This window comes from Ursus americanus, chromosome 15 (genome assembly GCF_024610735.1).
Source record: "Ursus americanus isolate L20-20 chromosome 15, mUrsAme1.1.p, whole genome shotgun sequence".
In the NCBI taxonomy this organism is placed as follows: domain Eukaryota; kingdom Metazoa; phylum Chordata; class Mammalia; order Carnivora; family Ursidae; genus Ursus; species Ursus americanus.
This window is the reverse complement of record NC_142141.1, coordinates 24,021,103-24,046,873: the sequence shown is the minus strand read 5'-3', so window position 1 is coordinate 24,046,873 and position 25,771 is coordinate 24,021,103. Positions and strand designations below refer to the sequence as shown.

Genomic DNA, 25,771 nt, shown 5'->3' with positions numbered 1-25,771 from the left:
AAAAAAAAAAAAAAAAAGAGACAAAATCCCTGCACTGTAGAGCTTATGTTCTAGTGTGATGTGTCAGAAAATAAAGTATATATTATGCTGGTGTTTAGTGCTATGGAAAAAAAAAAGGAACACAGCCAAGGAGGATAGGGAATATGCTTAGGGGAGGGCAGTTTTTAAACCACAAAATAGGGTGGTCAGGGAAAGCCTCCTAAGAAGGAAGTATTTGAGCAAAGGCCTGACTGTGATGAGGTTGTGAGTTACACAGGTATCTGGGAGGAGTATTCTAAGCAGATGGAAGAGCTGGTGCAAAGGCCCTGAGACAACGCCTGCCAGGGTAACTCAAGAATAGCAGAGACTTGTGTGGCTCGGGTGGGTGGAGCATGAAGTAATGGATGAATTCTGGGAGGCAGCAGTGGGGGGTGGGTTTCATATCATGTAGGACCTCATTAGCCATTGTAAGGAGTTTGTATTTGTCTTGCTCTCGAGCAAGCTAAAAAGCCTGAGTTCGAAGTGGAAAAATGCCTTATTCATTCTGGCTGCTGTGTTGAACATTGACTAAAGGGTGGGGTTAGGGCCAGGGTAATGGTGGAGAGGGTGTGAAGTGGTCACAGTTTGAAGATGGAGCTGATAGGATTTGCTGACTTATTGCACATGGCATGTGAAGAGTCAAGGTTGATGCAAGGTTTTTGTTGTGAGCAACTGAAAGGATACAGTTGCCATTTAGCTAAGGGTGAATGCAGGAGAGGCAGATGTGGTGAGAGAAAGTCTATTGTGGTTTTGAGCTTTCAGACTAGTCTAGAGTTGGTATGTAAATTTATTTGAGAGAGACAGAGAGTGCACTCAGGGGAAGGGGCAGAGGGAGAGAGAGAGAGAGACTTAAACAGGTTCTGCACTGGACGTGATCTCATGTGGGGCTTGATCTCATGCCCCTGAGATCGTGACCTGAGCCGAAATCAAGAGTCCATCCCGTAACTGACTGAGCTACCAAGTGCCCCGGTATGTAAATTGAATAGATGGTCTGAAAACGGTGAGATCACTAAGAGTGAGCAGAGAGAAAAGTGTAAGAAATGAGACTCTGCACACTCCTTATGGAAGAAAAGTTGCCACTGACGTAGAAGCAAAACCAGGAGCTTTGTGTTCTGGAAACCAAGAAAGGTTTTCAAGAAGGCAGAGATCAGCTGCCAGATGCTACTGAAAGATTAAGCAGACAAGGACTGAGAATCAGCCACGTATTTAACAGTGTGGATTGCTGAACTTGAGAGCAATTTCAGTGTGATGTGCTGAGTGGCCGCCTAAGCGGAACGGGTTCAGGTGAGAAGAGGAGAGCTACTCAAGGGTTTTGAAGGAGTTTTGCTGTAAAGGCAGTAGAGAAATGGGGTGGCAGCTGAAGAGGGGCGTAAGGTCATTTTCTAAGCTGAGACAAATCCTAGCACGCTGATGGAAAGACGGAGAGCAGAGGGAGAACTGCTGAAATGATATCCTTGAACAGGTGAGAGGATGCGAACAGCTGTGCTAGGTGGTGGGGCCAGCGCCAGACAGGAGCGTCAACAGTTCATCTATAGTACCAGGAGGGAAGGAAGAGTTCCAGGAGAACAGGGGAAGGGGGAGAAGAGGCTACCTGTCACGGGTGCGCCATTTCAGATATCTGAAAAGAGATCTTTGGGAGCAATGACCCGGGGTAAAAGCTGATAGAGACCTAACAACATAACATTTATATAATGGTTCTGTGAATATGTTTATATGGAGCCCAAGCCATCATCTACCTCTATGTTATAGTGAACTAACTTGACAGGAGGTTTCTGCTTAGTTCATTTAAAGAAATGGAAGAGGGAGCATGCCCCACCGACTCTCTACTAACTCTCTTCGCTCCAAGCCAGTCTTCTGACTCTGAGCCACGCTATTTCATTCAGCCCTCATGAAAGCAAATGAAAGACACACTCAAGCTTTGTCTGCTTTATTTCACTACGTTAAGCTATAAGGCAAAACAGGAACCTGTAATTCATAAAGATCAAGGAGTGCCTCTCATTCCCAAAAGGGACCAAAAAGGATGTTTCTTCACAAATATGCATGACATTTATTTAGCTCATGACACCTATAAGCCCTCTGAACAAAAGAAACCTCAGTGGGCTAATTAAATCACACATGGAAATTAACTGAGCTTTATGTTTCCGAAACTGTAGTTTCTAGTGCTAACGACGTCCCACTCGCCTGCAGTGGTGCACACGGCCTATGCACTAACAATCCTGCGCCGGATCTAATGTAAAAAAGCAACGAATAAAATTCTGAATTCACCAGCTGCAGGTGTTGACTCGTTTCTACTGATACACAGAATACTGGCTTGCACTGAAAACCATTTTGAGGAAACATTAAAACAATGTCTCTGTTATTCTTCAAGTTAATTTGGCTTCTGAAGAAAAAAAGATTCTATGATCAAAAGTATTTTTGTGTTTCTGTGTCACATGGGGCTGATGAGACCCATTACTTCAACACTATTACTCTGGGGAACAAATACTAGCTACATGCCATAAACGCACAATATACAAGAGTGTGTAGTCTGCAAATGTGTAAACACAGGAAGCCATTTTCTCCTTCGGCATCCGGGTCCTCCACTGGCAATGTGGAGCAATGGCTTCGAGTAGGCTCTAGTAGGTAGTGAAATAAAAACCAACACTCTGTGGGATCACAAAAAATTAAACTATTTCTCTAGTCTGCAAATTTGTCATTACACAAGTCCCTGTCCCACCCTCCTAAGAGGCTAAAAACCTTACTTATTATTGTCATCATATTAGAGATATGTGTATTTTTTTCTTATACTGCAGCATATATATTACTCTGTGGAATATTGTTTCATAAAGTCAGCTTGACCTTTCCAGTACAATTTAGTGTCTTTCAAAGGCTTCCTAAATATTTTTATCTTCCAGAGGGAGCTAATAAGTTACTATGTCCTGTCTGTATTCTAGATTACTATGTATCTTTTTTTTTTTTTTTTAAACTAAAGGCTTGAACTTAAAAACAAAACCAGGATAAACAGGAAATTTCTCTTTTCCCCAAAAATGTTGGCCACTTGCTAACAATACATTTACAGAAAATGTGGTGCAGATGGTGGTCTACTTGGTCAAGTCTCATTTTAGAAAACGTCACAGAAATTAAGGTTAGCAAGCCAATTCCAGGATAACAAAAGAAAACAGCATGTGTGCTGTCAGCAAGTATTCTGGGCCACTAGCTGAACTATTTTATGGTTTACAGTCAAAACGCCCTTATTTGACACACCATATGATAAAAGTCTTCAACTCAGGAAGGGGAAAGGTTCTTTATCTCAATATCCAGTCTGCGATTCAAGAGATTGTAAATGCTATTTTTTTCCCCTTCAAATCAATGGAAAGAACATTAGTTGGGATCATGCTAAAAATCTGACCTTTAAAATGTTTTCTGCATTCCAGAAGTGAACTTGTCTACCAAGTTTTCTTTGGCCTCTTTCCAGGTGCCAAGTATTTAGAACAACTTATTGAGTTAAAAAGGCAGAGCAGAGGGGAGGGGGAGGGAGTAAGATATAGAAGGGCTACCTCCGGATGACAACGTTAACCTTACCAGGACATTGTGGCAACATTTAAAATGAATGGAATTCGCCACCCCCTTGACATGACATGTGATTGCTTGCTTCTCCAATTCTTAAAAGAAAAAGTTCCATATTCTAATGAAAAAAAATTTTAAGAGCACCCGATAAATATGCATCCTGTATTTACTTAGAAGAGGGCAAATGAGAGCGCCTTAAGAATCTCACGGGTTTTCCCAAACACCACACAACTAAAGACAATGTGACAATTCTTATTTTTCTGTCCAGTGGAAACCTCAGCAAGATGGGAGCCATGATGGCAAGTGAAGGGATATGTTTAGACTGCCAGATTATAGCTACATGGAATGCAGATAGCAGCTGAGACCAATGCTGGATCGTTAACAGCAGGTCTGCCTTGCGGTTATCATCTTATCTGTGAGATTGTGATCCTTTTTGAGATCAGACTGGGAGATAGTATGGTCAATTTCTCAGGTGGTAAATCTAATGCCCCTCCAAAGAACAGCCATCCCCTTTCTTGGGAGGGAACTATGCTGTTGTTATTCGACGTGCAGGGTTCAGTGAGGAAGACAGATTTACTGGTATTAACAGAAGTGAGAGCGAGAGGAACAGCAGTTAGCCTGTGTTCCTACTGCCCTGCCAGTGCCCCCACCCTCCCAGGAACAGGATTCAGTAGTGCATGGGTACATCATTACGAACAAGGCTTAATGAAGCAGCGGCTTCCACATTTTAACGTGGGCTCATGGTGTCCTTTGCCCCACCAGTGGCACCTTTAAGGAAGAAGCGGGCCCAAGCTGAGTTCCACATGCTGGGTAAGCCAGATGACTTCTGTGCCCTGGTCACTTTCTTCGATGGGACGGATGGGGGCCGCCAGGTTTTTAAAATCATGCTTCATTTTAAAGCACACGGTCACTTCGCCCTCCTCACGTTGTGGGGTCACTTTGATGAAAATACCCACTTTGTTGGCCTTTCTGAAGGCTATAATGCTATGGAAAAAATAAGTACAGTATTAGGCAGGTCACAAGTCAGCCAAGCCACTAAAACTTACATTTTCTCTGATGACAAGTTATGACCACCATCTCGTTTATTAGCAATAAAGAGTTCCTTCAGCAAAATGTCAATCTTTTTAATATTACAAAAGTAAAATACAGTCCTAAAAAATTCAAATGGGAAAAAGTAAGTCTTCCCTTATTTTCCCCTTCAACACACAGGGAAAAACTACAAACACTTGGTTCTTAACCTACTAGATATTTTTCTATGAGTTTACACTGCTTTTTTAACCGACACAAAAGGGACACACTATTTATTCTGTTAACTTGGTTTTTTTCCACGCAGTTTATCACAAACACCTTTCCATGCTGGTATGTATAGATCTTCTCTATGTGATAATGTTTCTCTAGGATACAGACTGATAGTAACTCAGGGCTTTAAAGGAATTTCTGGAACACCATAAAATTAGTGTTTTTGTAAATAAGCTCTGTAAATTAGAAATTTTTAGAATAGAAAATTAATCTCTTTAAAGAGTTGAGATTTCCATTTTGATTTTCTCTGACATGCACCTGAAGTTTGTGCTTTAATAACTTAGCTTCAAACAAAAAGTCAAAGGGCAATGAAACAGAATTTGATCTACTATTCAAATAATACTCTAAGAAAAGTTACTGGATTTAAACATTTACATAGTATTATATAGTATTAATTTCCAAATATCTGAAAGTCCTAAAAGTGCAATGTGAAGTATAATTAATTCAATTTTTTATTAATTCTATCAGGTAATCTAATTAGAATTTGATATCTCAGATCTTTCCAGCAGGTGACCTTGGTTTAACAAATTTCTATACTGAATTAATGTCATTTAAGGATCCACATAAAGCAAGGATTACAGAGAATGCATTCTGTATTGTATTAACCCAATGCATTTTGTACTGTAGTAAATAACTAAACCCTTGATTTGTAGGATTCATTAAAAAAAAAAAAAAAACTCAGTTAAAAATAGTAAAAAGGGGGGCGCCTGGGTGGCACAGCAGTTAAGCGTCTGCCTTCGGCTCAGGGTGTGATCCCGGCGTTCTGGGATCGAGCCCCACATCAGGCTCCTCTGCTATGAGCCTGCTTCTTCCTCTCCCACTCCCCCTGCTTGTGTTCCCTCTCTCCCTGGCTGTCTCTATCTCTGTCGAATAAATAAATAAAAATCTTTAAAAAAAAATAGTAAAAAGGAAGAAGTCAGTGTCTTTCTAGCCTAATTTCCCAGGCAACCACCGATCTCTGGGAAGCTTTAAAAAAAAAGCAGATTTCTCCCCCTAGACCTGCCAAAGAGACTCTCTGGGGTGGGGCCTGGGACTCTATAGAGCAAAACAAAACGCAACACCTGCCCTGGTGCTTTCTGAAGTTGAGTCTGGCAATCACTGCACTAACTCATCTTTGCCCTTTATTTTTTCCACCATCCCACGTTATTTCTTCTTCCTAATGTCTTGCTGAGGGAGCTTTGGATCATTCTGTTGAGAAAACCTTACGTGCTCCTTGTGCCAGTAAACGAAGCTATTCTTTTCAGCTCCAAGCCCACCCTCTATATCTTGCTTTGTGACACAGGATTCTGCTGTCCATGTCTCTGCTTTGTAGGCTGGCTCCCTGTCAGGCTCATGTCAAATGAAGGAGCTCTAAAGGAGACTAGGAACCTGGAGGGGGAAGGGGCTTGCTCCTGCCCAAGAACTGCCTGTGTGTGTGGTTCCTGCGAGCCTCTCTCCAGCAGTGCTTCTTCACCCAGGAAGGGGCAGTACCCACTGCGGTTTTAGACTGGATCCTGACTGATGTATCCTCACCCAGGGAAAAGTTTGGTTTTTCACTTCTCAGTTATTAGGTAAGAGAAAGTCAAATCTATTACTCAAAGGGGAGGCGGGGAGACGTAAGTGGACGATAAAACTACAGGGAGAGAATACTGTATCCTGTCCACAACTATGAAAAATCATGCACTTGAAAATTTTTATTAACAGGGGAAAATATTTACTATTTAAATGGAAACAAAGATTAGAAACTGCTTACAAAATGACTCAATGATGGAAGAAATATATGGAAGGACAAACACCAAAATGTTAATGGTGCTTATCTTTGGCAGTGGGATTTTATTTTCTTCTCCATAGTTTAAAAAATATTCTGCAAGTTTCTGCAGTAATTATTTTTACAAACAGGAAGAAAAAATCATCTTAAAAAAATCAAGATAAGAAAATTGGGATCTGTAAGTGGGCCTCCTATATTAGCCAACTGTGGTATGTTGGGGGGGGGTGGTCACTAAGAGATCACTCACTCAGGATCGTCCTGAAAGTCCTGGGGTTCTGCCAACTCGTCATACTCCGCTGCAGCATCCTTGCCAGCTAAAATGAGCTCCTTGGGAGGCACCACCACCTGGAAAGTAAAACAGAGAGGGTCGCCTCGGAATGGGTCAATGTGCTACAGGACACTCACTCAACAGAATACAATGCAGTAGTACACCGACCCAAACATACAGAAATAGCTTCAAGTTTCAAGAAACAGTATTATTTCACTTATACAGAGTTTAGAAACATGCTGTTTAGGAACACAGACATTTCTAGGGAAAGCCTCAACTTTGTTATGTCAGAGGTCAGCAGATAACAATGTCAACCACGTTTGTAATTATGGATACAAATGAGGCTGCGGAGGTATAAAGAGAAAGAAAGGGAGCAAGTCTACAGGCTGGGTGTGTACATCAGGAACAGATTTCTGTCTCATGGGAACAGGCTATTAGTGTTACTAAAAAGAGCAAGGACAGATTAGTGTCCACTCTCTTTGAAAGTGACGCTAATAAAGTGAAATCATTAAAAAGCAGAAGGAAAAAAAGAAAAAGGGGGTAAAGAAATTCTCTGCTAATAAGTATTCTTTGAGTAACAACTAATTAAAGATATAGGCATCATTTTTATCAATTTTTGTTCTGAGTATCCTGCTGAATTATGAGTCAGTAATAGATTGCCCACTGAGTAAAGTTCTTGATCTAAGATTTCAAATACTAGATGAATCGCCAAGTAGCAAAATTAAGAAAAGGCCATATTTTCTTCATTCAACTAATATTTACTGCAAGTCAAAATCACCTGTTTTAATAGTTAGTGCTATGTGTACTGTATCTAAGTGGAGGGCATCTAGAGGAGGCAAGCCAGCGTTTAAAAGGACATCTTATTTCCTAGGAGTCTTGAAGCCTAAGTATGTCTTAGAGAGGTGTGGGTATGTACATCAGGGAATGGCACTCTAGGTAGAAAGAATGGCATCTGGAATTCTCCAGCACAGAAGTTCATAACCATTGCATCTGCTTGGATTATATGCATTAATATGTATGATTTGGAGGATGCTAGATTTGGGGATCTGAGGAAGGTCATCCTGGAAGAACAGACAGACAGGGGACCATTGAGAACCTCTTCTGCTATGCTGAGGAATTTGGATTTCCTCCCTAAGTCAGAGGGATGCCAAATGACCAGTAAGCCATAACCAAAGTTAGATTCAGAAAAGATCACTCTGGTGGCAAGACAGATGATAGGCTGGAATGGAAGCAGGGGTGGATTCCAAACAGGTCAGCAAGGACGTCACTGACACAGTCCAGGTAAGAAAAGATGAGACCTTCAAACAGGGCAGTGGCAGTGTGATTGTTCATAAAGTAAAACAAAATAAAACAAAACTCAGGAGGTGAAATCAAAAGAACGTGATGACTGCCTGGATGTGGAAATGGAAGACAGCATGGAGTCCCTTAAGCCAGGTCAAAAGGCCCCTCCAGGAAAAGTCAGGGTCCCTCAGGATGAGGCAAAATGCTCCTACCTTAGCAGTGCTGTTGATATTATCCGGGTCCCCCTCGTCGCACTCCAGCAGCGTCACGTGGGTGAGGTTCTCCACTGGATTCGTAAGCGTCAGGAGGACCTGGCTCTCCTGGGGAACAGGACAAGCCTCTCTCAGACATGTTCACTACTGCCACCTAGGTCCACTTTCTTAGTGCACCGAGCATTTCACAAAACCATCACCTCCTGCCCTGCCCCCCATTACTCCTGAGCAGTAACACGCACCAACACCTCTACATCACCACATTCCCTAAGTGCTCGTGGACTCCTGTTCTATTTCTGATGTATTAGGCTACACATGCTCTGGAGTTACTTAATTTACATGAGGAAATGGGGCAGATACCAAAGAAAGGGCCAGGTACTAGATTCAGAAATTCTGAGGACAGTACATTATCTAAGTGATTAAAGTTTACAACTCTTGCTCCATCCAGTCCTCCATTTAAGGACTCCTGAGCAATAACTTAGTCTGCCTAGTCTGAAAGTCCTCATAAATAAAGTATGAGAGCCACAGGGTTGCCAGTCATAGAAAAAATCATTCATTAGGACCCTAAAAGACTTGTAAGATTTCTTCATAATTTGCCCTTGTTTGGTACTTTCTTGAGATTAGTGAAATCTTTCAGATGAGCATGGACTCCATACATGTCTTCATAAGCAGCGTGAAAGGAAAGAACTAAAGTAGCTGTTCCAGAATATTCTACAACTCATGGTGGGGGTGAGGGAGCACAGATAAGGAACTCAAAGAAGAGAGGGGCTGTGATAAAGAAGAAATCGGTTGGTTCCTGGTATCTGATACACGCACAGACATGGGATGTGGAGAGTCTCCTGGCTGGAGAAGAGCTAAAGATGTCTGTGGGGTAAAACATCTTCTTTCTTTCCCCACCCATGATTCCGTCTTTACATAATGTGCAGGCTGCTCCTTCTACATGTATGTCAAAGATGCTGTTGCCAAGAATCCCAGCTTAAGGAATAAAAAATCCCAATCCCTTTCTGATGTCAAACTTTCCTTTCTATCCCTTGCTCCCGAATCTCATGTTAAATACACACAGCCACCCACATACACATACACACACATCTCTGATCAATCCTCTGTCTTCCTATTAAGCAAAGTACTAACCTTCATGTAGCGAAGGTTGGGAATTGACATGATTCTCACTTCTGGGATATAATTGCTATGTGTGAATAAAAAATATATTAATGTTCACTGAAGTCTTTTAAAATTATTGTTACTTTGTTTTTAAGCGATTTCAGCAAAAATTTCTTCAATTAAAACATGTCACAGAAAAAGAATTTTTATGAATCATACCATCACAGTAAGAACTTAAGACATGAAACCAACTAGTAATGAGTTCTTTCTGAAATCGTATGTACACTTCTTTTTAGAGCCTATATATCTGTGTGCATCATGATATCTTCCTTATACATTTGCTAGATACATTTTTTGAGATTTTATTAATCCATTTTTGTAAATCTAAAAGGCAACTGCTTACAGGACCCATGACTGACTTAGTAACACACTGCAGAGGTAGAAACACACTACCACATACTTTTATAAAGCACTACGTGCCAGGCAATGTTTTGAAAACTTTAAATTTAACTTATGCAATATTCACCGTGACTGCATGAGACAGGTGTTATCATCATCACCCCTATTACAGAGATGAAGAAACTCGGCTTGGGAGAAGTAACTTGCTGGTGAGTGGCCAGGATTCAAATTCAGGCAGTGTACCTCCAGGGTTCTTCCCCTTAACCACTATGTTTTGCTGCCTCTTTAAGTAAGACAAGAGAATACTACACTCACATGTGCTTAGTTTGAACTCAGAATCATCCAGGGTCAAATCCCAGCTTAGTGTTTACATACCTATTCTTTCCTCCAAAGTGAATAGACCAGCATTTCTCAACATTTTTGACTGGTGGAAGGACTTATTTTTAATTGCTGCACAATATTCTACAACCCGAGTGTACCTCAATCAACTATTTGTTAATGGTTAATCAGCTTGACACTGAAACGGTTTCTAGCTTTTTGCCATTAAAATGTTACAATACACATCCTTACATATGTATCTTTAGATACGGTGGTTTTGTTTCAACAGAATAGATTCCTAAGACAGTACTCCTGGTTTGGTCTATATAATTTTGTCTTGATATTCCAGACCACTCTCCAAAAAGATTCTAGCAATCCACAAGCCTAGCAGCAATGTATGCAAATATGTTTCCCTGCATTCTCATGAGCACTAAATGCTCTTTATTATTTTAAACTCTTCCTATCAAGTCTCAGCATCTTTCCATGTATTCACTGACCATTTGAAATTCCTCTTCTCTAAGCTGCCAGTTCAAATCCTTTGTCCCACTCCCATTTTTATCTTTCCAATCGGTGGGAATTCTGTCTTCCAGGGACATTAAATTTTTATCTGTCATGGAGTAGCAAATATTCTTTCCTGCTCTATTGTCCGTCTCAGGATTCTGTTGTCAATTTTTTTTTTTTTTTTTACATCTCATGTTTGTTTGTTTGTTTGTTTGTTTTTGCTAAGGGCCAGCTATCTATTTTCTTTAGTGGTTTCTGCGTTTCCTGCCTTACTTAGTTCCCTTTAAGCATTTCTTGCCCTGAAGTCAAGACAACATTTTAATTTTTCAAAATATTTTTGTTTGGTAAGTGGTTTTCATACACAAAATTCCCTTCTATTAACAAGTCCCAGGGAATTAACACTAATAATCACTTTTATCCCACTCAATGACTGTTATCAGAACATAAGATGAACATTGTTGTAGGGATACTCTTTGATTTGCTATACTTGGTTATTTTTTACTTTAATAATTTGGATCATTACCAAAATTAGGTATTTTATAATTTGTAATCAATGACCAGTGACTCTCTGTCCAAAAATCAACTAACAATCACCGCCCAGACCACACCATCACTGTGTCCCTGACGTAAACACCCTTGATTCTCGGTCTATAATTTGTCTTAAACTTCATGGTATGCAACTCGAAACCTAAACAGAAGAAACAGCAAGATTATTCTGATGCAGGATTTCTTTTCTTTTTTTTCTAAGCCCAGAGTAAATACATTTCGTGTTGAAAAAAGTCAAAGAACAGTAACTAAAACACCAATCCCAAAATACTCACACAGCAACCAGTTGGATTTTGAATTTGATAGATGTTGGATTAAATTCTGGCTTGCTCAAATTATGTTCACATTTCTAAAAAGAAAAAATTGTAACATGTATCAGAGGAAAACACGAACATACCCTGCTGGATCCACACAGTGCTAAATTCAAAAGGACAGCATTTACTCCAGTTTTGTTTTATTCTGCTGCAAGACCACATTTTTTTTTTTTAAGATTATTTATTTGACAGAGATAGAGACAGCCAGCAAGAGAGGGAACACAAGCAGGGGGAGTGGAAGAGGAAGAAGCAGGCTCCTAGCGGAGGAGCCAGATGTGGGGCTCGATCCCATAACGCCGGGCTCACGCCCTGAGCCGAAGGCAGATGCTTAACGACTGAGCCACCCAGGCGCCCCAAGACCACACATGTTGTGAAATAGTATGTATGCTACTGATGGCCAAAATTTGCAAAAGATGATGTTTTGGACTTCTCTGGACATAAGCAAGCACACTATCAAATAGTATTGTACTTCTGCGGTGCTTAGTAACCACTGAAATAGTAACTAACACATACTGAGTACATACCAGGGGTGTCAAACGATGTGCTCCTTAGTTTAAGTGGATTTAAACATCACATCGACTTTATAAGGCAAGTGTAGGTACCAAAACTATTATTGTCCCCATTTTACACATGATGAAAATGGGGCACAAAAAGGGCAAGTAATCTGTACAACTCCACAGAGCCAATAAGAATTAAAGCTGGTCAGGGTGCCTGGGTGGCTCAGTCAGTTAAGTGTCCAACTCTTGGTTTTGGCACAGAGGTCATGATCTTGGGATTGTGAGACCGAGCTCTGAGTCAGGCTCCACACTCAGCTGGGCCTCTGTTTGAGAGTCTCTCCCTCTGCCTCCAACTCATGCTCTCGTGCCCTCTCTAAAATAAATAATTATTAAAAAAAAAAAAAAAAGAATTGAAGCTGGGATTTAAATCCAAGTAGTGTGGGGGCGCCTGGGTGGTGCAGTCATTAAGCGTCTGCCTTCGGCTCAGGGCGTGATCCCAGCATTCTGGGATCGAGCCCCACATCAGGCTCCTCTGCTAGGAGCCTGCTTCTTCCTCTCCCACTCCCCCTGCTTGTGTTCCCTCTCTTGCTGGCTGTCTCTGTCAAATAAATAAATAAAAATCTTAAAAAAAAAAAAAATAAATCCAAGTAGTGTGATTTCAGATCCCATGCTTTAAAAACAGTAACAATTTTTACTTTCTTGAACGGGTACTACATACACCTGGTTAAAAAAATTTCTTAACAGTACAACACAGGTACAGTGTAAAGGTACCCATTCCTTGTCCCCTTCTCCTCCTCCCCAGAGCCCAATCAGTATCTCATGTGTTTTCTCACAAACAGCTTGCGCACATCCAAGTACATACACACATCGTCTTTTTTACAGTAACATAAAAGGGAGCATTTTATATACTCTTCTGCCCTTTGCTTTTTTACTTACGATCTTGGAACTCCATACCAGCACACACAGAGCCACCTCTGTGCCCTACCATCATCATTTCTGTAACTTATTCAACCATACCCAAATTGATGGATGTCTAGGATATTTCCAAGATTTTGCTACGGTAAATAACACAGCAATGAGTATTCTTGTACATCAGTCATTTCCCACATGTGTTAACTTTTGCTAATCTGGTAACTATCAAATGGTATCTCACTGTGGTTTTAACAGACATTTCTCTGATTACTGTAGAGTATCTTTCATATTTACTGGCTTTTGGGATCTCCTCTGACATGACTTGTAGGTTACTATTTACTGGGTATTCATATACTGGAATATCTTTACCTTACTGATCTGCTAAAGTTCGTTACGTGTTCTGGACACTAATCCTTTAATTATATATCTTACAAATTACTTTTCCCAGGCTATGGCCTATCTTTTCATTACTATGGGATTTCTTTGGAGTGCAGGTATAAGTTTTAATGTGTCAACAATAAATTATTGTCCTTATAGTTTGTGCTGATTTGTCTTATTTATGGAATACTCCCCTACCCAGAAGTCAAAGATTTTCTTCTGTTTCCTTCTATAAGTTTTGCTCCTCATACTTGCTCATTGAAGTTTCTAATGTTCCAGGGCACCTGGGTGGTTCAGTTGGCTAAGTATGTGCCTTCGGCTCAGGTCATGATCTCAGGGTCCTGGGACTGAACCTTGCACTCGCTGCTCAGTGGGGGGTCTGCTTCTCCCTCTCCCACTCCCTCTCCCCCTCCCTCCGCTTATGCACTCTTCTCTCTAATAAATAAAAATTATCTTTAAAAAAAATATAAAGTTTCTAATGTTCCTGAAATTGACTTTCGTGTATGGTGTGAAACACAGACCCAATTTTATTTTTATGTAATTATTTGACCTAGCAAAATTTAACAGGCTATTCTTTACCCAAAGATCTGCAATGCTGTATTTAGTAAATACCAAGTTCCCTCACACCCATGAGTCTGTTTCTGCTTTCTCTATTCTGTTCCAAGTCTATTAATCTACATATATGTATACTGAAAAAATGTTTTATGTTTATACACACACATTTTAATTTTCCTTCCCCCCTTCCCTTACACAAAAAGCTGTGTACTTGCCACACACCATGCTTTTTGCATTTAAAAATATACCCCGTATTAGTACATTCTATTTTAGTGACAGCACTCACTGCATGGATGTACCACAATATGCATATTTTGGTTTGTATTTGTGGAGGTTTATCCACCCTGAAGATAGATGGATCTATAGGCAACTGCTTATTTACTTTTGGTTTATATGGTGTATTACACAGTCAACATGAATTTTGTATAGAGTTTTATTAATTTACATATTAAAATTTATTATAATTAATCTCCTTAAAGGAACTGACTTTCGGTTTTATTGCTCCTTTCTATTTTACAGTGGTTCTTAATTCATTAGTATCCTCTTCCTTCAAGTTACTTTGTACTTCCTTTGCTGTTCTTTTTCTAACTTCTTGAAATGGCTGCTGAAATCACTCATCTTTTATTTCTTTTCTAATATATAGATTTACTTCTAAGCATGGCCTTAGTTGTGTCCTACAAATTTTGCTCTACAGGAATGACTAATTCCTAACTTAACTGCATTATGATCAAATAATATACCTAATAATGTCATCTTTTGAACAATGCTGAGACTGACTTTATGACCAGTATACAGTTAATTTTTATACATGCTCTGTGTGTACTTGGAAAGATGTATATTCTGCAGATATTGGGTACATGTTTGTTCTCTCAGTTACCAAGAGAAGCACGTTAAATTTCCCCAAATCATTTGTCTATTAATGTAATTTTCTCAAATGTTTATGTATTTTGAGTCTACATTATTTACAGCATACAATTTTAGAACTGTTACATTTTCTTTGTGAATTATTTCCTTTATGAATTATCCCTCCATTTAAAAATTTAGTATTTACACAATCCATCTTTCCCATCTATCTTCACTTCCAACCTTTCTGAATTCTGTTTATGTTTCTTGTGATTAGCATGTAATGAGTAGCTGCATTTTGTTGGGTTTTCTTATTTAGTCTTTTAACAGAAGCACTTAGTTCACTGGCGCAGTGAGATATCTGGCTATAAATCTATCTCATTACATGCTTTCTCTTTGAACCACTGGTTTTGTCCTTTTCCCTCTTTTCTTTTTGTACATAGCCTTTATCAAGTCGAGAAAGTTCTGTATTCCTGTTTTTGAGTCCTATTTTTTTTTTTATCATGAATAGGTATTGGATTTTGTCAAATGCCTTTTCTGCACCTATCAATAAGATCATGTGTTTTTTTTTTTTTTTTAAATTCTGTTGATGTGATGGATTACACTAATTTTCAAATGTTGAACCAGCCTTGCCTCCCAGGTATAAATCCCACTTGGTCATGGTGTATAATTCTTTTAATACTTTTTTGGATTTGATTTGTTAGTATTTTGTTGAGAATTTCTGCATCTATGTTCATGAGAGATACTGCTTTGTAGTTTTCTTGTAATGTTTGCCTGCTTGGTACCAGGGTAATGCTGGCCTCATAAAATGAATTAGGAAGTATTCCTTTGCTTCTATCTTCTAAAAGACATTATAAGAATTGGTATAATTATGTGGTAGAATTCACCCATGAACACAAGTGAGCATGGGACTTTCTGTTTTGGAAGATTATTAATTATTGATTCAATTTCTTATTTAATACATATAGGTCTATTCAGATCATACTTTTCTTCTTGTGTGAATTTTGGCAGATTGGGTCTTTCAAAAAATAGTCCACTTTATCTAGGTTATCAAATTTGTGGGCATACAGTTGTTCACAGTGTATCTTTATTATCCTTTAATTTTTATAGATCTCTTTTTCATTTCTGACTAGTAAAACATGCCCTCTTTTTTCCTAGGAGGCCTGAAGAGAGGCTTATCAATTTTATTGGTCTTTTCAACAAAACTTTTGGTTTTGTTGATTTTCTCAATTTGAGTTCCTATTTTCAATTTCATTGATCTCTGCTTGAAATTTCTTTTTTTTAAGATTTATTTATTTTAGAGCGAGTGAGCAAGCAGAAATGTGTTGTTTAATCTCCACATACTTGAAGACTTTCTGGTTTTCTAGAACACTTTCTAGGTTTCTCTTACTTTCTAGTTTAATCCTACAGCGGTCTGAGAGTAGAAATTGTATGATTTCTGTTCTTTTAAATTTAAGGGTCTTTTTTGTTTGTTTTTTATGGTCCAGAAATGTAGACTGCCTTGGTGAATGTTCCAGGTAAGCTTGAGAAAAATGTGTATTCTGCTGTTGGTAGATCAAGCAGTCTACAAATGCCAATTTTATCTAGAGATCAATGGTGTTGAGTTTAGCTATGTCCTTATTGATTTTCTACCTGCTGGATCTGTCCATTTCTAAGAAGGGGGTGATGAAGTCTCCAACTATGAGAGTGGATTCATCTATTTCTCCTCGCAGCTCTATCAGTTTTTGCCTCACGTAGTTTGGCATTATTGTTAGGCATACACACGTTAAGAATTGCTACGCCTTCCTGGAAAATTAACCCCTTTATCATTATCTGATGCCCTACTTTATCCCTGTTAACTTTACTATGAAATCTGCTCTATCTGAAACTAATATAGCTACTCTTGCTCTCCAGTGCGTACTGTCAGCATGGTATATCTGTTTCCATCTGTTTACTTTTAATCTATATGTGTCTTTATACTTAAAGTGAGTTTTTCCTTCCTTTTTATTTATTTTTAAATATTTGTTGAGTATAGTTGATACACAACGTTACATTAGTTTCAGGTGTACAACATAGTGATTCAACATTCCTATATGCTATGCTATGCTCACAAGTGTAGCTGCCATCTGTCACCGTACAACGCTATTACAATATCATTTAACTATATTCCTATGCTAAGCCTTTTACTCCTATCATTTATTCATTCCATAACTAGAAGCCTGTATCTTTTTTTAGAAAGCTTTTTCATTAGAGAAATTTTCTAACATATGCAAAATACAAAGTAGTATTAGAAATTCGTAGGTGCATGTGACCTAGCTTTAATAATTAGCAGCTTGTTAGCAACAATGGCCAATCTTGTTTCATCTATACTCTCACCCATTCACCATGCCTATTTTGAAACAAACATCAGACATCATGTCATTTCATCCATAACTATTTTGGTATATATCTATAAAAGATAAAGATATTTTAAAAAATAATAATATTATTATCCCTAAAAACATGAAAAGTTCTTTTAATAGCATCAAAAATCCAGCTAGTGTTTAAATTTCTCCAATGGTTTCATAAATGTTTCTTCCGTTCCTCCCTCCCTCCCTGGGCCCTTTCTTCTTAGGTTTTGTTGGAATTGGGATTTAAATGAAGTCTACACACCGTGTTTGGTTGATATGCCTCTCAGGTCTCTTCTAACCTAGCGCTGTGTTGTTAACAGTAGCCACTAGTCACATGTGGTTATTTAATTAGCAAAAATGAAAGATTTAGAACCTCAGTGCAGTGTCACATTTCAAGTGCTGAACAGCAACATGTGGCTAATGGCTACCATGTTGGGCTGTGCATACACAGAACACTCCCCTCACCAGAGAAAGTTCTGAATAGCACTGATCTAAAAGGTTTTTTTTTTTTTTTTTGGTTTTCTTTTACAATTTATTTATTGAAGAAACTCAGTTGTTTGTTTTATAAATTCATAAAGGCTGCATTTTGCTCATGTTTCTTCTTTCTTGCTTTCTTTCAAATTATTTTTTTTACTACTCCTCTTTGTTTCCTCTCTACCAGCCTAGAAGTTATATATTCTTTCACTATTCTTTTAGGGGTTAGTGCTATGAACTTATTAACCTTCAAGTACTTCAGTTTCCACATGAATAGAACAGGGGTAACAACAGTACCTACATCTCATAGTTGTGAGGATTTTTATCTTGAAAGCATTAAAATGGTGCCTGGACACCAAGTAGATTCTCTAAAAGCATTTTTCATATTTATTACATTCCAGAAGTTTCGATATTGGCCAGATACCAATGTTTAATTTATTTCTGCTTTTCTCTTGTACAAATGGTAACTCTACAGAAAGGAATGATTACCCGACAGCGCAGGGACCGTTTGATCAGAAGATGTTTGTGACGAGGATAGAGCTGTGAAGCACAGACTGGCTGGAAGTCGGGCTGCAAGAGGCGCTGCTGAAGGGTGGTCACTAGGATGAAAGGCAGAAACCAGGCTTAGTTTATAATGACTCGATCAAAATCAGACTTATATGAGATAATCGCATGAAACCACACTTCCTTTGTGAATAGGTCTTCAAAAAACCACAACAGAGAAATCTGACATTTTAAAGTTCTTCAAATGATTATACGTATTTCATTTGTTACTTCATTTATTTCGCTACCGACAACATGATGCCATTAAAAATCTCAAAACTCAGGGCATATTAGTAATAAAAGCAGAATTAGATGTAAAATAGAAACGAAGCAAAATAATGTAAAATATTACCCTCTGTTAAATTTACTGGTCTTGTATAGTAATCTTCAGGCAGAGGCTCCACTTCGTCCACAGCCTGAGCTGGCTCAATCTTTATCTCTTTCTGGTCCTCCCCCTCTTTAAGGCTAAAAGAGAAAAAGCATGCATTTCTCAAAGGTCCACCTGGTCATCTTCAAAGTCCATGATATCAGTAACTGAAGTATTCTGCTATTGTAGCACATTCTTTCTCTGTTCAGGTCTTTTCTAAGCATGACAATCTTCTTCCCCAGTAGCAACTGTTTTATGTCACATTCTTTCAATATTCATTTTGATACCTGCTTTTCTCCTCAAAGCCACTTAATGTCCAAACTTACGACAGTCCGGCAAGGGTACTGATGGTTGCACCAGCTCGTGGTCGCTGAAGCCTGGTTCCAAGACCATATTTGTCCTAAACGGAGTTCAGAAATTCCAATTACAAATCCCATGTTTATACATTTTATTTATCAAAAAAAAGCTTTTTGGGTAGGACAGCATGAGAAGCTCAGGGAAATAAGCAAAAAAAAAAAAAAAAAAAGCTAATTTGAAAGCTCCTTTTAAAGAAAGTAATTTGTAACCCCATATCATCTTATTTTTAAAATAATAATAAAAGCACCAAACATGGAGACTGAAACTACATTAGTAGAGTAAAACTGAACTAAATGTGATTTTTTTAAAAACTATTAATCTAAAAATATCTAAGCGATGACTTAGACCAGAACTATGTGGAGTGTCTAAGACGCATGATGAATGTCTTCTTGGAACACCAGTGATCATCTGCTAACTTCTTCAGGGTTAGCAAGAATCATAAAAGAGAACTTACCACTACATGAATAGTGTGTTGCTGTAGGCCCCCAAATAGCAGCAGGTTGCAACAGAGACAAAAAAATGCAGCATAAGACAGAAGCAAACTCATACAGCAGGCAGGTTATAAGGGAAGCTGGAAGAACAATGCCTTTAATTCGAATTCCTCTCCTACATACGCTAGTGCATATGCTGATCATACCACTGGGCTGTTCTGCAAATTTCATTTAGACTTCACTGAAGTCTCTAGCAAGTGTAGGTGCTTTGCATGTTTTAATGTTTTATTAACTTCTAAACTAAATATTTTTATATGGACCTCACCAATCCTTAGGGTTTCAGTGGCTTAACTAATTCTCATGCAGAAGCAGTATGACAAGTTACATTTCCTCAACGGTCAATCTAACCCACAGGACTGTTGTGAGGATTAAATATGTGAAAAGTCCTTATTAGAACAGTGCCTGACACATCACTGTCCTTCAATGACTGTTATTTATTCGATGTCAACCTGCTCGGCCCTAAGCAAGCATACAGAAAAGAAACTGTTCTATGAGAGCAAATAAAACTTGGGGAACAATAACAAAAGCTCCCAAATCCTAATCTTTTGCTTCTGGATTGGTAGCACACAAACTACTAGAGAATGACTTCCGTGAAGAATTCCTGTCAATGACACTGGCGTATATTACTATTTATCAGCCACGCAAAATGCACTGTGTAAGAGTCCGTGTTCTTCACACTGGAGAACTATAGGAAGGTGCCAGAAATAATCATCTGAGCTGGGAACCCAATACTATAGGATGTCAAAGGTGGCCTATCTGGGTTATATGAATAAAATCTAACACTTGCCCATCTTCTTCTGACTTGCTGTTTAAGAGTTCTGTGGTACCTACAAAATGAAACACTAGCCCTAGGGAATAATCAGAAGAGAGAGGGCAGTGATGCAAAAAGGAACATGAATGCCCTTAAAACTCAAAGAACTCAAATAGAGTGAATGATATGGCAAAAGCCTAACTGCTGGACTTAAATACCTATGATTTGAGAAACCTTTCTCTGCTACCCATCATTCAGGAATCTAAGGTCAGTGGCCACTTTCTGAAATGGTCACTGTTCTCAAGGCACACGGGTCTTGATCAATGAGCTACACACTCCTTTTTGTACCAAGTTCTCACCGAAAAAGCCAAAGGCATATAGTTTCTACGCCGTGCCAGTTTCTTGCGATCTCGCTCAACCTTCTCTTTCTGAGCAAGCTGCTGGTAATATTCAATCAGTTTGTTCATCTGTAAGAAATCAAAGACGCAATAATTGTTTTCATGAAAAAGCTAACAGGAAATATGCAAAATTAATTAACGACAAAACTGGACACATAATGAACAGAGTAAAGACAAATTACTACGGTGGGCAAATCTGCCCTTTTCTTCAAAGAGAATTTCTCTTCATTACTTTTCTCTGAATTATCTGCAGAATTAAAATGGAACCTTTAAGTTTAACAATAGGAAGAAATGGGCAATGAAAAGGCATGGAAATTTCATGCCCTCTTTTCACTCCCCTTTTACTTCATTACTTATTTCCCCTAACAACTGCTCCCATTTTTTCTGCATGCCTCACGCCTATCTATTTCTAGGAATGTGACATCTCATACTCTGTCTTTTCTCCCTCTCATAAATTTTCATTTTTAAAATATGTTTTAATCCTAAAAGCAATATATGTTAATTGTGAAAACTTCAAACAATATTAAACAGAAAGAATAAAAAGCAACACTTCTCTTTTATCTCTTGTGCCCAAGTCCACTCTTTTCCTCACTAAAGGTATCTGCAATTATCAGCTTAGATATCTTTCTTACACACAGACATGGGTATGAAATTATCTTTTGCACATATTAAAACAAAAACCCTGTGTATAGATATATAGCTTTTATATGTCTGAAAATAACTATTTTTCATATAGGGGAAAAATATATTATTTTATAACTTTTATTTCACTAAAAACAAACACACTGTTCTCTTTTTCTGATTCACAGACAGCCTGACTACAGAATTAAAGTTACAGCTAGGTTTCTCTATTAACCTAAGCCAGATTAGAAAATACAGCCATTGTGATTTAATGTCTTAGAGAAGCACTTTCTGTAACAGACACCAAAATACACATCACAGATTCCTAAGCATGTCATATCCACTGATAAAATGGAAGATCTTCAGTCTTTTTCTCTTAGTTCATCCTCTGATGACGCTTTACTTACCCGTTGTGTGTGAGGATTTTCAGGTTCCTGCCAACCACCACTAGCTGCAAAACAAAGAAACATTAAACAAATTTTCATAATTTAATATTTTTATTTTCATAAAACACATCATCTGCAGGCCACAAAATGAAATTTAAAAACATAAAATCACAGAACTTCTAAGAAATAGTCCTATGAGTTACGTAGACCAGAACACTCAGAAAGAAATTTTCATTAAAAATAATGATGTTGACAAAGATAACCACCCCCATCACAACTACCACACACATGGCTTCTGTGCCAGTCATTTGAAATGTATTACATTTCATTTTATACAATAACCCTCTGACATGGGGATTCTTATTATTAGTCTCATTTTACAAGTGAGGAACTTGAGGCTCAGGGAGGTTAAATAACTTGCCCGAAGTCACAGAGATAGTAAGTGGTGAAGCTGGAATTCAAGCTCAAGCAGTCCGACTCTTAAGACCCTGCTCTGATCTATAACACTGCAATTTCTATGTTCTATGACCTTGATTCAGAGAAGAATTTCTTACAGCACAAATCACAATGGAAAAGATTATTCCAGAAAGCTAAAAGTAAAACCATAATGAATACAGCTCACTCCCGAATAACATGGGTTTGAACTGTGTGGGTCTGCTTATATGTGGACTTTTTTTCAATAAATACAATACAGCACTGTAACCATATTTTTAAATTTCTTTTCTAGCTTACTATATTATGAAACTACATATATACAATACATATAATATACAAAATACATGTTCATCAACTGTTTATGTTATCAGTAAGGCTTCCAGTCAACAGTACATTGACTACTGATTAGTACTTAAGGTTTTGGGAGTCAAAAGTTACATGCAGATTCTCGACTGCACAAAAGGGGTTCAACACATCTAACCTCTGCATTGTTCAAGGGTCAACTGTATATCTCAATAAAGCTAACCAAAAAAAGGGGAAAGAGTAAACTATAATGAGATACCATTTTACAACCATCAGTTCGGAAAAATTTGAAAGAAGTCCCACAGTACTACAGCCGCCAAGGATCTGGAGCAAGGGGTAGTCTACTCTTAATTACTAGTGGGAGCAAAAACTGGGTAAGCCATTTTGGAGAGCTGAAGATGCAGACAACTTAAAACAAGCAATTTTACTTTCAATTATGCAGAGAAACCTTTACTCTTAGACTTAGGAAATACAAACAAGAATATTTCTAAAAGCACTGTTGTCAAAAGCAAAAAAATGAAGGGGTAAATAAATGTCCATCAAGAAGAGACAGTAAGTAAACTGTGCTAAGTCATGGATAAATCAACTATGTATCACGAACATAATGTCGATGAGGAAAGTTGTAGCAGGATACATATATGGTACGTCTCCATTTGTTTCATATTGAAAAAACATTTGTTAGTGGCCAAAGACATGTGGAGAAGTATAAAGACATGCATGGACACAGACAAACACTGAATTCAGGACTGGGATGATTACTTCTCTAAGAGGCTGAGAAAAGGGGATATAGTGGGGATATGCTACACAAGGGACTTAAACTGTTCTGGTTATGTTTAATTTCTGACGCTGGGTGATAAATACATGAATGTGTATTATCTGTGTAAGTAAAAATAACCTTTTTTCAAAACGAAAAGGATGCTTGCTGAAGGTGACACCACACCTTCTTGCAAGAAATGGCAACAATATCCTTTAGTATGATATTCATATTTTAAAAGTTGCCTTACTTAAGACAATCATGAAAAATAATTATGTGAAAGAAATGTTTTAGTTGTACTATTTTGAAAAATCTAGATGTTTTACCTAATTGCTTTAGAACTGGTAATGTATTCTGAAGAGCAATTTGGGAGACATAATGATCTCATTTCTCTGCACATTACAGACACAATGGCTTACTTATAAATAAACAAATAGTTCTAAAGTGGTTTCAGAGCTTCTCAGACACCAATGACATCATGAAAGAAAAAATTATCTGTACTCTTTAAGAGCTCCTAGTATTCAATTATTATTGTCAAGATACCCTAGAGGAGATAGATTTCTAGAAGTAAATACAGGTCTTAAGCTCTGAAATATAAAATTCTCCAACCTTAATGGCTCATAATCTTAAAAAGCATAAAACACTCTCTTAAGAGTAACAGTGAGAAATCTATTTGGACTTCGGGGCTTTGTTTCTTTACCTTGACAACAAGAGACAAAAATACAAACACAGAAAAATACACTTCAAAAAAAAAATACACTTCAATTCACTGAGGCATACATACTCTGCCACTTTGAGGTTGTTTTTCATATTCAACTTACAACAATCATACGCAAACTCAAACAATTTACTTGCTACACTGATATTAAAACACAAATATTTACTGACAATCTAAAGATGCTATAGAATCTTTCTAATAAATATCACTTTTCAGGGAATATCTGTCCACCAATGAGCAACAAACAAGAGCTCAAGCATTGTAAACCAAAGAGCAAATGCAACAGAATCAAGGATTAAATTTTTAAGAACAGAGTTTAATCTAAAGAAATCTGACCCATATTTACTTCCAAATTGTATAAAAATCTATAAGAAGTTTTTACTTAAAGACTATCTTCATTTTAGTTATGTCAACTGACATAATGGGTTCATTACGGGCTTCATCATAGACTAGCAAGTAAGCTGAAATTTTAAAGATTTTATTTACTTATTTGAGAGAGAGAGCTAGCACGAGCAGGGGGGAGGTGCAGAGGGAGAGGGAAAAGAAGACTCCCCACTGAGCAGGAAGCCTGATGTGGGGCTTGATCCCAGAACCCTGGGATCAGGACCTCAGCCACAGGCAGATGCCCAACCAACTGAGCTACTCAGGCAGTACCCAAATTGGGAATTCTTACCAAGTCTAAAAAGTTTCAGAAAATTGAATGAAATTTCAGAAAGAAATAAGACAATGGGGAGTTAGCAATGCCACTGTTTTTATAAAAAATAAATAGCAATGCAATATTTTGAACAGACCATACAGATTTTCTACTCTCTGATGTTAACCATGGAGTACAGGAAATGTAAAAATAAAGAAGTTTCCTTTAATAAAGGTAAGTGCAATCTCCACTCTGAAATACTCAAATGATGGAAAGGTAATTAGTGCTTTAGGTGGTCTTTAGGTCAAAACACACAGTTTTTCTATTTTACTGGTAAACGTTTTGTGAAAATACATGTATCTTTGAGCATGTGTTTAATGCTCCAGGATACTTGGATATGGAAATGCTGGGCAGAAGAATAAAAGCAATTTATTTTCAATAAACGATGAAGGGGTTTTTAAGAGTACACTATCATGATGAACCCTGAGTAATGCACAGAATTGTTGAATCACTATATTGCACACTTGAAACTAATGTTAACACTGTATGTTAACTCTACTGGAATTAAAATAAATAAATAAAATGCCATTTATTTTGTTAAAATAAAACCAAATATAAATAGGGACACTTTGGGGCACCCGGGTGGCTCAATCAAGTTAAACGTCCAACTCTTGATCTCAGCTTGAGTCCTGATCTTAGGGTCTTGAGTTCAAGCCCCATATCTGGGGGGGAAAAATGGCGGGGGGAGCACTTGGGTGGTACAGTCAGCTAAGTGTCTGACTCTTGGTTTCAGCTCAGGTCGTGATCTCAGTCGTGAGATCAAGCCCCAAGTTGGACTCCACACTCAGCAAGGAGTTGGCTTGAGATTCTCTTTCCCTTTGCCCCTCCCACTCATGTTCTCTCTCTGTCTCTCTCAAATAAATAAAATCTTTAAAAAAAAAAATAGGGGTGCCTGGCTGGCTCAGTGGGAGGAGCTTGTGACTCGATCTCGGGCTGTGAGTTCAAGCCCCATGTTGGCTGCAGAGCTCCCTTAAATAAATATACTTTAAAAATAAATAAATAAATATAAATAAAACAATAAATTTTATCAAATTGCTCTCCAAGGTAGCAGTATATGAAAGAACTCTTTTGCCATATTCTTGCCAACACTTGGTATTACCAGATCTAAAAAATTTGCCAAATCAATGAAGTTTTCATTTGCATTAATAGTACAAGGCAATTTATGGACACTCGAAGTGTTGAAATAAAAAGAAAGGGCTAAAAAAATATCAGGGGAGGGAAACAAAAGCTTGAGTTATAACTTTACTAAAGGTTAAGGTCTTTCCATGGAATCTGCAAGGTTTGGAGGAGTTTGGAGTCAAGACAAAGATCATTTTAACTCGACCGTGGGCCCTTCCGTGTACACATTTTGGTTATTCATCATTTTAATTTCCAC

The 25,771-nt window shown here is 38.1% G+C and overlaps 1 protein-coding gene across 1 annotated transcript in view; it reads right to left on the bottom strand.

Moving 5' to 3' along the window:
- Positions 1–1,929: 1,929 nt before the first annotated feature.
- Positions 1,930–25,771, bottom strand: part of DCTN4 (dynactin subunit 4) — a 29,797-nt gene continuing 5,955 nt past the window's right edge. The window contains exons 4-13 of the mRNA XM_045815278.2: positions 21,514–21,557; positions 20,447–20,554; positions 18,815–18,888; positions 18,474–18,586; positions 18,068–18,177; positions 11,512–11,585; positions 9,503–9,557; positions 8,372–8,479; positions 6,858–6,955; positions 1,930–4,548 (exon numbers count right to left, since the gene is read on the bottom strand). Of these exons, the coding sequence (XP_045671234.1) occupies positions 4,335–4,548; positions 6,858–6,955; positions 8,372–8,479; positions 9,503–9,557; positions 11,512–11,585; positions 18,068–18,177; positions 18,474–18,586; positions 18,815–18,888; positions 20,447–20,554; positions 21,514–21,557 (998 nt within the window). The 3' untranslated portion in view covers positions 1,930–4,334. The remainder of the gene's footprint in view (positions 4,549–6,857; positions 6,956–8,371; positions 8,480–9,502; positions 9,558–11,511; positions 11,586–18,067; positions 18,178–18,473; positions 18,587–18,814; positions 18,889–20,446; positions 20,555–21,513; positions 21,558–25,771) is intronic.